Here is a 16,310-nt window from a genome sequence, read left to right on the forward strand (position 1 = left end):
TATAAATGTCTTTTTGTAGTTTTTTAATTTTTTTTTTTTTTGCTTCAACAGATGAGTTTATAGTGAATCAACAGTTGTTCAATCAATTATAAAATTTAGGCAAAGAATTTAGGCAACAAGGCTTCAACATTGATCTTTAAGATCGTTTACTCCATATTGCAGGGCTCATCACAAAGTATATAACTATATATATCAGAGAAGTATGCAAACTTCAATTTTGTGTCAGTATCATTATAGTTTAAACTGTTTAATGTTAAATCAGATGTAGATGTCTTTAAGCCAATGCTTATAGCCACAAAGTCTCTTTGGTGCAAGCTATAAGGACAGAGTTATGCTATAAATAAACAAATAAATGTTGTATAAAACCCTTCTCCTCAAAGACAAAACGATAGCGACAGCCTGCTTTCGGTAGATGGAAGATTTTCTATTTCCTCCATTTACCATCTCTGGTTTGCTTATCTGCCTTGTTGCCCTATGTTGGTTGGGCCAAACAAATAGCTTGATTTTATATTTGATATTAATTAATCTTTAAGAATCTACTTTATTTAGTAGCACTTTCATCCCTCCAGTTATATATGCAATTTTATATGTTGAACCATCATACCATGCCAATTCACTGCACATTAATTGACTAGTACCTAACAGGATTAATTTACAGCTTACTAGAATCATCCACAAGACTTTGAGGGATTAATTGGGGCTTAAATATCAAAAAGGCTTCTACTGTTTCTGTTTTTTGTTCAGAAGTTTCAAATGGATCAATAGTTAAAAGGTGATAATAGGATGAGCAAGTGACTGACATTAATAGTGACCACATATCAAAAGAAATATAAAGAAAGAAGGAAGAGCAGAATTATTGAAAAAGTTTGATCATGTGGCTATACTATATATATTTCAATGCGCAGAAAGGAGATATATGAGGCAAATAATTTTGTCCTATTCAAATAAAAAAAAATGGGGAGGCCACAATAGACCAAAGTGTGAATTATTCTATTATAGATCTAGCTATAGCCCTCATGCAATAACAGGCTTTTTGTGAGTGGCTTTGGTATAGTATACCCTGTGAATGAGCACTTATTTGCCTCCACACTCTTTTATAGGCCCTATGAGGATTTAGCTATATCGCAGAAGTGAGGTTAATTTTAATGAGACTAATGATACAATGAAACAATATTTTGAGTGTTGAAATTAAATTGAATATTTTTATGGTATCGAAAATGTAATTTTACTATTTTAATAGTTTATATATAATTTTACAATTATTAATATAAAATTTTATAAATTACAAATTGGCCTAAATGAATTTTTTTTTATTTTAAGGAAACTGGCAATAAGAATCAAATTTTGACTTATGAGGTTATATATTATTTTTCAGTAATTGATTTTTTTTTTTCGTTTTGGGTAACATTTTCCCTATGTATTCATTTAGTTGCCTTACAAATAATGTACATTATTGTAAAGAGAGTCGATGTATTATTCTTCAATACTTACCTCATTTTTATTACCCTTTATTTGCTAATAAAAGACAACGTTTACATTGGGACCATAATTTCATGCAGAAACGGAAAAGACTTTGCCATTCCCTAATATCCTTCTCTAAGCAAAGGAGGTCTATGTACTAGTGACAAATGGGTTCATATCCGTCTCTCTTCGGATTAGGATTACCACCTATTTGAACCGGTTTAAGTTTGAGTATTTAGAATTTGGATAATTTTGAGTTTAGATTGTCTCAATTTAAAATAAGTATTTAGACTAGTTGATCCACGAATCGGTTGAACAAACGACCGAGTTTATTTTTTAAAATATATAATTTTTAATTTTTAATAGTTTATTCAATTAAACTAATTGGACTGATTAAATTGGGTAGATGTGGTTTCTATTGCACACAATCTAATGAAAGACTCTTACAAGGTGAAAAGTACAAAAATTTATAGAAATGATTTAAAGTTTAGGTAAATAACTTAATGAAAAATAGACATGATTAGTGGCGGAGCCCTGGTCCCTCTAAAATAGAATTAAAGTCTTTTATAACTTATAAAATTTTAAATTAGTAATGGTAAAATTGCACTTTCTTCCCTAAAATTAATAAAAATTTGATTTAACCTTTTAAAATTATAAAGATATAAACTATTAAAATGGTAAAATTGTATTTTTATTATCGTAAAAATATACAATTTAATTCCGTCCCAAAAATTTTCTTACTTCATACTGATATATCATTAATAGAAAAGCTAAAAATATTAAGTATACAATAATTAATTAGGTTGAACAATTTTTGTTGGGAATCTATGTTAAATAGAATATAGATTAGCTATTAAATGTAAAATGGCAAAAGAATAAATTATAATGTGTACATAAGGTTGATTTCGTAAAACTAAAAATTACCAATTTTTCATGTCTTTGTCAACTATTATACACTTGAGATGGTAAGAGCCTTTTTACTTTAATCGTTGGTTAATGATTCGATCATTGCCTTAGGTATAGAGTAACTTTAAAACTCGTGAGTAGCATCCACCCGTTAATGGGCCTATAGAATGCGGAGGGTTAGTTATTGGGCTCGCTCTAATAGATATATTGAGAAATTAAAAAAATGGAATAAAAATGTAATAAATTTGACATTTGAAGTTGTTTAAAGTTATAAATTAAATTGGTGATATATAAGAGATATTTTTATTTGTGTTTATAGAGAATTGAAGGAATAAAATTTTAATATTAACCGCAAATAATATCCTCAAAACTTAAAGTTATAATAGTGAAATAATATCAAACATGCAATCAATTACATTATTTTATTTTTGAATTTTTATTAAATATAGTCAACATTATATTTGAAAATCAATATTACATATTGAGAATTAATTATTATGAACACTTTATTGTGGGTTTTTTTTTACATTAATAATATAAAATAAATAAATATTAAAATAGGATAAAGGGATTAATATTTACGAGAATAGGTAAATGAAAGAGTGAAATATCGATGTCGTCTGACCAATCGGCGGCACCACTTTATTTTAATTTTGTTCAAGTGTAGTCTGACCAATCAACGACTCCAGACTAAAATGTGATGATCTAAAAGGATAAATTGCACCCTAAATCCCCCTTATTTATTATTATTTCTTATTTTTCTTTAACACCAAAAAATAGGTTGGCCCTTTATAAATTAGTCTAAATTTTTTTTACCAAAAAGTATTTTTGTAAGTAAACCGTTTCCATTTGGAAATAAATTTTATTTATTTTTAAAAAATATTTATAATTTTATTATCCATTTGATTTACGTACACAGTATAAAATTATAATTATAAAATCTTTAGAAAAATCTTATTATGTATAAATTATAATTATTAGTTAAATTTATAGTTTCCAAATATAATGAGAGAAAAAGAAAACTACTAAAAATACAGTTAATTGTAATGTCAAACATAATGTGATTTTTTTTTTGGAAAATAAATAAAATTTATTTCAAGTTGGAATCGTCTTACTTTCAAATATACTTTTTGGTAAAAAAAATTTAGACTAATTGATAAGAGGCCAATTTATTTTTGGAGTTAAAAGAGAATAAAATTTAATAATAAATAGGGGGTTTAGGGTGCTATTTAGCCTTTTAAAATTTGGTGCCATCATAATGTCCGACGCACCCTTGAAGAATTTTTCGACTGTCAATTAAAATGGAAAATTTCATATAAGGTCCCTGAAATCTTTAAATCATCACATTTTAGCCTGGTGCGGCTGATTGCTCAGGCTGCACCCGAATTTTTTTTAAATAAAGTGATGTCGTTGATTGGTTAGGCGGCACCGATATTTCACTATTTCATTTGACTATTCTCATAAATATTAATCTCTTTATCCTATAATGTATTTATTTATTTATTTTATATTATTAACGTAAAAAATCCTCTATTGTGACTTGCGGAAACGTAGAATGAAAACCAATTAGGGTGTGCTTTTTTTTTTAGTTTTTCTTGAATTAAAATGCAACCAATAATATTAATGACATACATATAAATTAATTAATAGTGTCTCTCTCAAAGATGATATTGACAGTAGTGAGTTAGAAAATGTTTTTGAGAGACCCAAATTAATGTAAAATATACAATTTAATTAATTTAATAATTTTATAATATTTAAAGAACTAAATCAAAAAATTTTATCATTTTAAAGAAGAATAAAGTATAATTTTACTTTTATTAATTTAAAATTTTATAAATTATAAACATTATAGATACTGTCAGCCCCTATGACTATGTAAGCCTTGAAAACATCCTTCCTTATTGCATGTCTTTTTCTACTTTGACAGTGGTGTGCTTTCTTTGATCTAGCCGCTCCTTTAAGATAAAATTTCCAAAAAGAGTAGATATTATATGAGGAATAGTTGGTTAAAGAAAGAAAAAAATAAAAAAAAAATTTGGCAAATGACCTTTCAAGAGCTTTATTTAATACATGGATACTTAATAATTCATTTATTTAATTACTTATTTTAGGGATCGAACATATGTCTTTTTCATTTCGTCAAAAATTAATTTTAGAGTATAAACTCCTATGACCTCCCCCTCTATGCCTTGCAGTAATGATTCCTCTAACAATTTCTCAATTTAATAAAAGAAAAAAAAATGTGAATAGGTCTTAAATAATGAGAGATATGTAAAAAGAAGGCCCGAGTATGCCCAATCCTAATCCCTAATCCTAAATGGAATGTAATGACATAGGGATTCATATGTAAAATTTTATATTAATATAGTAATATAATATTACTAATATTACCAACTCCTTTTTCATTTTCTAGTTTATTTTCTATTTTAGTATATTTTACATCTAAGTTATATAGAATTTTTATATAGATATAAATTTTATTTAATCAATCAATTTAATAGATTAAATTTATTTTATTTAGTTTAGAGTTATAAATAGAGATAATTAGAGTAAAAAATCATTTATATATTTTATGATTGCCAACATTTCTCTCAAAGACAAGTATATATTGTACAGACCCATTTTGCCCTAGCCCAAACTCCCAATACCCAAAACAAAACCCAAAACCCATTTACAAAAATAGGCTTAAACTACCCAAACCCTAATAGCCCAAAGCATCAAATCAAAAAAATAAAAAAAAACCTTGCCCTAGTCTGTTGCCGCCGCACCTAGTGGCCCTCTGACACCACCCACCGCCACCAACTCGGCCACTTGCACTTGCAAAGACAGAAAAGAAAACACGCAAGCAGTAGAAGTAGCAAAAAAAATTTAAAATCGGTGATAAAAACCGAATGTAATATCAAAAATGGGGAGGGGAGAACCGATCTTGTTTTGTAAAAAAAGGGACTCTTCTTCTTCTTTTTTTTCGGATAGAGCTAGAGAGTTTTTTTTTTTGTATGAACACCCATATAAATCAAGGGCAAAAATAGATTCAAAAAAAAAACAAATAGATCCAGTCCAAGGTGATTTTCAGTTTATATTTCTTTTTCTTTTATTTACTTTTATCTTTATTTTATTTTTTTTCCTCTCCAAAAACAGTCCATATACGTACAAATACATAAGAAGAAAAAAAATATAAAAAAAAGAAAAAAATTACCTTTTGAATTTTCCACGGTGGCCGATGCGACGCCGGCACGATGGAGGTACGGCAGGGCCTGGCCGGGAACTTGACCTGGTCCAGAGGGAGCTCCCTTTTTTTTTTTAAATCATGGAACCAAATGATTTTTTTTATCTAAAGATGGGCTTTTATAGGCCCCCGAAACGACGTCGTTTTGGGCAGGCCTCTCAGACATCAAAACGTCGTCGTTTTGATGCCGTTCAACAGCTCCAGGCTAGGATCCGCTTGTTTTTGTCGGAAAAACTAATTGCATCTTTAGCCCTTCCACTTTTTAAGGATGTTTTAATCAAGTTTTTTTTGTTTTTTTTAATTTTTCCACGATTACAACTTAATCCTCGCTAGAACGGCGCCGTTTAATCTACGTGGGATTATTTCGCTTTGGGTCCTCTTTTGTTCACGCGCATTGCGATTTAATCCTTTTTGTTTTTTTACCTTTAATTACGGCCCTAAAACTTTGTTTTTTTTTCGATTTGATCCTTAATTGGCTATTATAAAACTCAGTTGTAAAAACAAGAACTAGCTTTGAAAATAAATCCAGACGAGTTTTAAAAAACCTATGGCTTTCTAAATCTCTCTCATCTCTTCTTGCTTGAAAGTAGAATTTCTATGGAAGAAAATCTCTCATGAGTTTAAGAGTATGCTCTGTGCTTGCCATAAACGTGGATCCTGCAAATCAGAAATTAAACATGATAAGAGATATCATTAAGTTTAGGTGAGTTTGAAGAAGTAGTCTAGTCCAGATTAATTGAGATTAACAGCTAAAAGGCAGTGCCTAGTTAATGGCCGAAAATGGAGGGAAAGGCCTGTGTTTTGGCATAGCATACCTGCTGTTATGATCTCTTAATCTGTGCTATCTATCTTGGCTTCTTACTCCCCTACGCCTCTGCCAAGGAGATCAACTCCAATTTTTGATGTTAACAGATTTTTCACGATTCTTCATAATTATTTTATTGGAAATCCTGATGATCAGTTAACACTGAAAAGAAGAGAATTCTTCAAGCGAAAATGCTGTTCCTATAAGAAGAAAGACTTGACCAAGCATTTCTATACAATGATGAAGCTCTTTTATGCTCTTGGATCAGAATCAAGCTTGAAGCAGGCTGTTGTATCTTCGCTACCAGATCTTTTCATGGGCTTTATAGCACTTAAGCTCCAGCTGTTCAATCCTTTTTTCATTAATATTGTTATACGGCATTATTATTTATTAGTATCTTTATTTCATTTATGTATTATTTTATTTTATTTAAAAAAAAAAACTTATATAAATATGTGCATATACTCTCTAATGTATATTTTAAAGTTCTCATAAGTATGCTGTTATTTCATTTTTTTACATATGCTCATTTTATAATATACATATATGTACATTATGTTTATAATATATATACGTACTTTTATATAAATATCTATGCATCCGTATACATCTTTTAGTTTTCATAAATATATAAATACATATTTGTATATATATATTATATTTTATACCTTATATTATTTATATATCTTTATATACGTATTTTTTAATTTTCATAATATATATTTAATACCTTATATTACATATATCTTTATATACATATTTTAAATTTTCATATATATATATACATACTTATATATTTTTTTATACTTTATAGTTTTAATATACATATATGCATATACATACTTATATATCTTCTTATTTTTTATATATTCATTTTCTTTATTTACTTCTTTATTTACGCTTTCATTATTATTTAAAAAAATGTTTCATTTTATTTTATATTAATTTGTCTCTTTATTTATCTTATTTTTTCGTTATTATCACTCGTATTGTTTTTACACCATCGTATTTATTATTGTTTTGTTATGCGTATCCAGTGTAATTTGTTTTCGCATTTTCACGACATCGATTTTACTTTATTCAATATATCAAATCTTGTTTTTTTCTTATTTCGATATTCGAAAAATCACACCTTAATTTACGGGGTTTCGATTTTCTCGACAAATCTAAATACGTGAATCATTTCAAACAAAAGTTCTATGTGCTCTTGGGAATTAACGAAAGATCGTGTTCTAACTCACGAGACATGATCTCTTTCCTAAACCCGAGATAATTAAATATCTTTCAAAATAAATAAATTTTGACACTCATTCGCGTATTGGGAATTCAAGACATTGTGTTCTAATTTATGGGATGCAATGCTCTTTCTCGATCAATGTGAAGTATGTCATTTTTTCTTTTCAAATACTTTTCGTATTTCAATAAAAGATCGTATTTTAAATCTCTTCAAAGTTTTCAATCTTCGACACTAGGACATTAATTAATCAACTAGGTACTAATTTTGGGCGTTACGAGAGTGCTAATTCTTCCTCGTACGTAATCGACTCCCGAACTCATTTTTTTAATTTCGTAGACCAAAATCGTTGTTTTAATAAAATTAAATCGTTTATTAAAAACAACTACTTTTCAAGGTAATCCGATCACAACTTATCAAAAAAGATTGGTGGCGACTCATACATTCATTTTTATTTTTCAAAATCTAAGTTAATCTCGTTTTGTTAAAAAAATGGTGTCAACATATATATATATATATATATTAGCACCAATTCATCCCATTTAATGCAAACATATTAAATATTTATATGTCCATAATATATATATAAATTGGGCTCTTAAGAAAACCATGGAATTAATAATGATAATTTGGTAGAAGACATTTTAGGGTAGTTGGCTAGTCATTACTGAGCTGTTTCCACGAGACTTCCTTTCCTTAAAGTAAGATGAAGTCATCTTTCTCAAATCATTACTTTCTGGCTTTGCACTGTTAAGAAAAAGAAAAAGAAAAAAAGACAGAAGGGGGAAAATTATAAGTTATTGATCAAAGCCAAAAGGTACGCCATCTGCTTTTCTTTTCCATGCTTTGCTCTTACTCTTTTGAAATACTTGTCCGTATAAATAAGCTTAGGCAGGCAGTTTTAACCATGAAAATGGACTTCTTTTATGCTTCAAATCTTTTTAGCCCTTCTACTTTAGCTTTAAGATTCTGAGTCCTGTACTTTTTGGATTTAAAATCTTCATCTTTCCATTTAAATTTACCCTTAGTGTTGTTGACCTGACAAATATAAAAGGATCAAATAAATTTTTAGCCTTAATTTGATCTTTACTTTTTAAAATTACATAAAAATTCAGAATTAAAAAGAAATCATATTTCTCCTAAAATCCATTAAAAAATTGTGGAAAACACACTTTAAAGTTCGTGGAAAAAAGGGAAAAGAAGGGGTGACTATTAGGAAAGCTGCATAAGCACTTTTGTTTGTGATCTATCAACAACTTGTGCCTTCCACATACTGCAATATGGTTATTAAGAGGTTGAGTACTGCTTTATCTTGTAGAAGAAGGATTTGTACTAGATCTGATTATAGGTTGGGTTAATGGAAAAATTTTAGATTTGTTTTTCAGGTCCGGCTGAACTAGAAAAATAAGCCTAAAATTTTACTTAAGCTCAATCCAGATAAAAAATACTAAATCTAAACTGGTCCGTATTAAATTTTTTAGATTATTTTTATATAAAAATAAATTTTAAAAATATAATACATCTAATACTCTAAAAATATTAAAAATAAATAGTTGCAACTTAGCGAACAAATATTTCTAAAATAATAGCAAAATTAAAAATAAAATAAAAATTATACAATATCTAAATAATATTTGCAAAATAATAGTAATATAATAGGGAAACAGTAGCAAAATAACAACATAACAGCAAAAAACAACATAAAAGCAGTAAACAGCAGCAAAAAAAATAGTTAAATTCGGGTCAGGTCCAAACTAAAAGAAATCTTGTCCGAGGCTCGCTCGTTCAAAATGCGAATCTTATTATTTTTAAAGCTTATTTTTTGTTTTGGATGGACTTTGTAAGTCGACTCATGAACAAAGTCTACTTTATAGTGAATACTATATATGGTTGGAAAGATGGTTTGATAGGGTACTAAAATTAAATGAAAAATCATTTAAAAAACAAATTAAATATTCAAACATTAAATATATATTTTATATATAATTGGTTTGAACTAAATTAACAAATACTTTGATAATTTTCAGAAAATTCCTGTAACAAGAAAATTAGTCACTGTTGCTAGCTGTTAATATCTTTGATTTCGATTAAAAGAATTACCAAAATACTTTTTTGAATATGATATAGTGCAAGTTGCACAAGTAGTTTAAAATTTGAAGATATTATTACTATTTAAGGAGTAAATATATTTTTAAATCAAAACATTTAATATACTTTCTTATTTTCTATTTTTTTAAAATTAACTAAATTAAAAATGTTCAACAAACTAAATAGTTAGAAGTTTTAAATTTAAATCAAATTTGAAATGTATGATCTACATGAATATACCATAAAATATAATGATTGTATCATTAAAATATTAATCATATAAATAATTACGAAAGTGTGTAAAATTGCTTTAATTTTTACCTTGTGTAAGTAGATCATTCCCTTAATATTAATAAATTTTCATTTTGTTATAACATAATATTTAAAATATGAATTAATGATTTCTCATAATTTATTATTGAAGTTTTAAATTCCACAAGTAAAGTCAAGAAGTTGATAAAGTCTTTTAGAAGAATAATAAAATATTTTAAAAATTAAATATTTTAATACTGCTTGTAGAATAAATAAATAAAAAACATTACACCAAACAATCACCTGTTTAATCAAAATATAAGAAATAGGTATAATTTTGAATTTGTTGAAAATAATTTAAATAATAATTAGAAAACTATTTTTAAAAGATGTGTTGTAAAATTTATTCAAAGTGTAAAAGACAAATTATTCCTTCAATGCTTAGCCAAAAAAGAAAAATGAAAAGAAACTATTCCTTCGAAAAAGATAATTATTGAAAAATATAGTTAGATATATGTCTTTATTAATAAAAGATTATCTATTAACAAAATTACTTTACTTTAATGTCATAAAGTAAAACATTAATCTCATATTTATATTTTTAAAATTTTAACTCTTCAATGGTAGTTAAGATTATGCAAATGAGTTCTTTTTAAAAAATATATAAGATAATTCAAGTTTTGATCTTTGTTGTCGCTGTGGTTATTTAGTTTGCTCTCTCAATGGATATTGTTATTGCCACCGTTGGCTCTATTGTCTCTAAAGCTGTAGAGTATACGATCTCTCCTATCAAAAACCATGTCAAATACCTTTCCAATCATCAGCAATATGTTGAGACCCTCAAGGACCGAGCTGAGAGGCTGAAACATGCAAGGGACAGAGTGCAGCATTCTGTTGATGCGGCTAAACGAAACGGTGAAGAGATCGAAGGTGATGTTGGCAAATGGCTGTCTGCAGTCGATAAAAAGATCCCTGAACAAGTAGAGAAAGTGATGCAAGATGAAGAAAAAGCAAAGAAAAAGTGTTTCATTGGTTTGTGTCCTAATTTCAGGACTCGTTACAAGCTTAGCCTGAAAGCTGAAGAGGAGGCAAAGGCTGTTGCCGAGCTACTTGAACATGACAAGTTTGAAAGGGTTTCCTATCGTGCAGCTCCGCAAGGTATCATGGTTGCACCAGTTAAAGGTTATGAGGAATTCGAGTCAAGAACGTCGATTTTGAACGGAATAATGGAGGCACTAAAAGATGATAGCGTCAGCGTTGTTGGGGTGCATGGTATAGGTGGGATTGGAAAAACAACACTGGTCAAAGAAATTGCTAGAAAGGTCAAGGACAAGTTGTTTGATTCGGTTGTCATAGCAACCGTAACTCAAGCCATTGATATTGAGAAGATTCAGAACCAAATTGCAGACTTCTTGGGCTTGAAATTTGAGGAACAGAGTATGGTTGGAAAGGCATTTCGACTAAGAGAAAGATTGAAGAAAGAGGAGAGGATTCTGGTTGTCCTGGATGACATTTGGGAAAAGGTTGATATTGAGGAAGTAGGGATTCCTTTGGGAGATGAACACAAGGGCTGCAAATTACTATTAACTTCTAGAGAGCTCAATGTTTTATCAAATGAGATGGATGCTCAGAAAAATTTTCCCATTGGGTTTTTAAATGAAAAGGAAGCCTGGGACCTGTTCAAGAAGATGGCTGGCAACTGTGATGAAAGTTGCGATTTGAAGCCTATAGCTATGGAGGTAGCCAAAAAATGTGCAGGACTGCCGATAGCCATTGCGACAGTTGCAAGGGCTTTGAGAAACAAAAAATTGTTTGAATGGAAGATGCTTCACGAGAACTGGAGATGCCTTCGTCAAGCAACTTCACGGGGATAACTGCGGCATATTCAGCTATAGAGTTGAGTTTTAATTATTTAGAAAGCGAGGAAGTTAAGCTGACTTTCTTGCTTTGCAGTGTAATAGGCCATAATGGTCTCGTTGAGGACTTGGTAAGATATACTCTAGGTTTGGGTTTATTTGATGGTGTCCACACTATGGAAGAAGCTAGAAATAAAGTATTGACGGTTGTGGCTAATCTCAAAGCGTCTGCCTTGTTGCTTGATAGTTATCATGATAAGCGCTTTGATATCCATGATGTTGTTTGGGATGCTGCTATATCTATTGCATTGAAGAACTACCGTATGCTTGTTTTGAGAGATCATGCTCCAAAGGAGTGGTCTGATAAGGAGAAAATGAAGACGTGGAGTGTGATCAGCTTACGTTGTCCTCAGATCATAGCTAACCTTCCTAAGGAGATGGAGTGTTCAGGACTTTCCTTTTTCCATATGGCCCATGATGGCGCGGTTAAAATTCCTCTCAATTTCTTCAAACAAACCGAAGGCCTCAAAGCCTTAGATTTGGTCGGAATGCAGTTTCCATCCCTCCCTGAATCAATTATTCACCTTGCAGACCTTCGCATGTTGTGTCTAAAAAGATGTGCAGTTGATAACATAACTATCCTTGGAGAGCTCAAGAATTTAGAAATCCTTGACCTTGCTGCGTCAGGTATCAAAGAACTACCTAAGGAGATGGCACAATTGACTCAATTAAGGTTGTTAGATTTGAGTTGGTGTAGAGAACTCAAAATCATCCCACCGAATGTCTTATCAGGTTTGTCTAAATTAGAAGAATTATATATGAGTAGGAGCTTTGTTACATTGATTTGGACAATGGGATGAAAATGTTGTTGATAAAGACAGAAGATTTGTGCCTAGAGGGACTTAAAGGCGTCAAGAATGTACTTATGAAGTTAAATAATGGGAATGATCTTCCAAATTTAAAGAGACTTCATGTCAAAAATGGTATGCATGTCCAATATATTAAAACGAACAAAATTGGATTTTTTGAATTATGCTTCATCAAACTTGAAAATCTACCGCAACTCGTTAGCTTTTGCTCTCCAGACGAAAAGTGTTTCACTAAGCCCTTACTACTTTTCAATAAACAGGTATTTGTTTGGCTTTACTTATATTTCCTTATACAACTTTTATTTATATGCCCATTAATACTTCTAATAATAGAAATAAATAATATTGTGTAATGGTTTTTCCGAAGCTCAAAAATAAATTTCAAATCCAAAACAAATGAAAATTTAATTTTTAATTCAAACCAATTGAAAGTACAAAGTCAATTTAATAATCTAAATTTAAACCCAACAATTTTTTTTTAATTCTAAAAATGAAATTTGAGCCCACAAATCGAACTAAAATTATCTTTAAAATCGAAAATCATATTTTCAAATTATGTTACATACTATCTTTCCCTATCGAAAAAGAATTGTGTGTAAATATGTGCAGTTTATTTTCCCTCACTTGGAAAGCTTGTAATTGTGTTCCATTAACACCAAAATAATATGGCACAACCAGACATGTCATTGGGTTACGAATTTGAGGAGCTTGATCATCAAAGGATGCGGCAAGTTGGAGCATCTGTTATCAGCCTCTCTCGCTAGAAGTCTGGTGCAGCTCCAACGCTTTGAGATAGAGGATTGCAAGTGCTTAAGGGACATAATACTTACAGAGGAAATTGAAGAAGAAAGGAAAGATGTGATTTGTTTCCCTCGATTAAACTCCCTGCATATAGGTGGTCTTCCAAACCTCATCTTCTTCAACTCAGGAAACCACAATATTGAGTTCCCATTGTTGAAAGTGCTAAAGATTCAGCGTTGCCCCAAGTTAATAGAATTCATTAATCAGAATAGTAATCAGTCCGGCATGCACGCTCTCTTCAGCGAGAAGGTGATTTATTTCATTAGTCTTACACTCTTGCATAAATCTGTTGATTTGTCCTTCTTTTTTTCTGCCTTCATTATTTGAGCTAACCTTATTATGGCCATGGATGATATATATATATATATATATATATATATGAATAGGTTGCAGTTCCTAGCTTGGAAGACATGAATATCTCTAACTTGAGTAATGTGAAGATGATATTTTATAATGACCTAGCACCAGGTTCCTTTAAAAATCTACGAAAAATAAGTATTGGGGAATGTGGGAGTTTGAAAAATGTATTTCCAGTATCAATAGCCAAAGATCTTCCACAACTTGAAAATTTAATCATCATTAATTGTGGAGTTGAGGAGATTGTATCGAAAGGGGATGGAGTGGAGGAGCAGCCTGTGAGGTTTGAGTTTCCGCAAGTGTCTTACCTTGAGGTTTCATTGGTAGAAAAGCTCAAATGTTTCTATGAAGGGCAACATACAATAGTCTGGCCGATGTTAAAAATTTTGAGAACAGATGGTCCTGCTGTGCAAAAGATAGTGGCATCGGAACATCTTAGATTAATCCAAGGAAATGAGCGGCCAGTTTTGTTGGGTGAAGAGGTATGTATATCATTACAACTATATTTCTTTTTATAATGCATTTCTAATTACATCCTTAAACTATTGAGGTTATATCAATTACATCTTTCTATTATTAAATTCGCTACTTTAGCCATCAAATTAAATCAATGTAATATTTTAAAACTTTGGTGTTTTATCTACACTGTTCTGCTTATATTTTTTATCATAAAATATATATATATATATATATATATATATATAACAATGGTTGTTTATCTATTTTAATCTAGATTTGCTACTTCGGCTTTCATGTTGTGTAATTTTTATCAGTTTTTATTCTCAAGATATTGTGATTTAATCATCAAAATCAAACACTAAAATTGTAAATCTTTTGTTTGTTTGTTTTTTTAAAGCATATACATCAACATTGAGCCTAACTTGTATATATTTAATTGGTTTCCAAGGTCATTCCCAAATTAGAGGAACTTGAGTTACGAAATTTTGGTGATATGGACCAATTTCCACCAGACTTGTTTCAACATATTAAAGTTTTTGCAGTGAGTGGTGGCTCTCCATATTCTTTATTTCCTTTCGTCCGAAGATTCTACAATCTGGAAAGACTTGAGTTCTCTTGTTTTGATTTCAAACATGTAGTCCCTTGTAAAGGAGACGCTGGGACTCTCCCACCAATTAGAAATCTGAAATTGGTTTCTGCCAGAAATCTTAATCATATTTGGAGGAAAGATTCGGAGCTTTACCATATTCTTTCTAATCTTCAAACACTCACAGTTCAGCAATGTGATGATTGGATAAATATTAGAGTCTTCTCATCATCTTTACAAAATCTCACAATTCTGAATGTGTCATTTTGTAAAATGATGACAAACTTAGTTACACCCTCAGTACTTAAGAATCTTGTGCAATTAACGACAATGAGGGTAAGAGGGTGCACTAAAATGACAGAAATAGTGGGAAACGAGGGAGACTGTCATCAGACAATAGTTGTTAGTAAATTGAAATGTTTACAACTATGCAATTTGAAGAGCCTCACAAGCTTTTGTCCATGGTATTACAACTTCGAGTTTCCTTGTTTGGAAGAATTAGTTGTGGAAGATTGTCCTAGGTTAAAGATCTTTTCTGAGGGAGTTTTAAGCACCCCACAATTACAGAGAATAAAACAGTCGAGTTACCGTGAGAAATGGAGTTGGACAAGTGACCTTAATACCACCATACAACAGCTGTACACAGAAAAGGTACAAAGTTAATAAGTTCATAATGCTAGCTAGATTCCTCGTGTCCTAATACAATTAATTTTATTACTACTTCAATAACCATTGAAGAGTGTTAATCGTTATTTTGTTATTGTCTGCATTTTCTATTTATGATTGCTATCTAGTGGAATAATATCAGATTAATTTTTAGGATGGACTCTATGATTTCAACATCTCTGACACATTTCCGGAGTCGATAGAAATATGGACTAGAAACCCTCAAGAAATTTTTGGCTTCAAAAACCTTAGCAGCCTGCAGTTTTATAAATGTAGCAGCTTGAAGTACATATTTACTCCGTCTATGCTTTTGAGCCTCAATCGACTCCGAAGGATAGAAGTGGAAGATTGCAGTTCAATGGAACAAGTAGTTAGGGAGGAGGAGGAAGCAATGACACATAAATTTACATTTCTTTCGCTAGAGTTCGTAACAATTGAGTCGTGTTCCAACTTGACAAATTTCCATTGGGGAAGTCAAGCTCTTGAATTTCCAGAGCTGAGTAAGATCAGGATAGCTGAGTGTCCAAAAATGACTGCATTTTCTTCCTCAGTTTCAAGAGAGAGTGGTGATGCAAGTGAAAACGTGGTTGGCAAAGGGGGCATCTATGATAACACTGCAACTTTTTTCAGCAATAAGGTAAGTTTGATATTCAATATTTATCTGCACAACTTATTTCACATTTTCTTTTGATTTGATCAACATGAGTGCTACACCTTGTCAAAATTTAATATAATAAAATC

The 16,310-nt window shown here is 30.3% G+C and overlaps 2 protein-coding genes across 2 annotated transcripts in view; both read left to right on the forward strand.

Moving 5' to 3' along the window:
• The window catches only part of LOC105775681 (uncharacterized), a 139,905-nt gene that overhangs the window by 85,362 nt on the left and 38,233 nt on the right, over positions 1 to 16,310 (forward strand). Inside the window, exons 6-7 of the mRNA XM_052621577.1 lie at positions 14,766 to 15,554; positions 15,724 to 16,206. Coding sequence (XP_052477537.1) covers positions 14,766 to 15,554; positions 15,724 to 16,206 — 1,272 coding nt within the window. The remainder of the gene's footprint in view (positions 1 to 14,765; positions 15,555 to 15,723; positions 16,207 to 16,310) is intronic.
• Positions 8,295 to 11,987, forward strand: LOC105775686 (disease resistance protein At4g27190-like). Its single transcript, XM_052621579.1, has 2 exons — positions 8,295 to 8,452; positions 10,686 to 11,987. The coding sequence occupies exon 2, from the start codon at positions 10,698 to 10,700 to the stop codon at positions 11,847 to 11,849; it is 1,152 nt and encodes a 383-aa protein (XP_052477539.1). The 5' UTR covers positions 8,295 to 8,452; positions 10,686 to 10,697; the 3' UTR covers positions 11,850 to 11,987.

Source organism: Gossypium raimondii, chromosome 10 (assembly GCF_025698545.1).
Source record: "Gossypium raimondii isolate GPD5lz chromosome 10, ASM2569854v1, whole genome shotgun sequence".
Taxonomy (NCBI): domain Eukaryota; kingdom Viridiplantae; phylum Streptophyta; class Magnoliopsida; order Malvales; family Malvaceae; genus Gossypium; species Gossypium raimondii.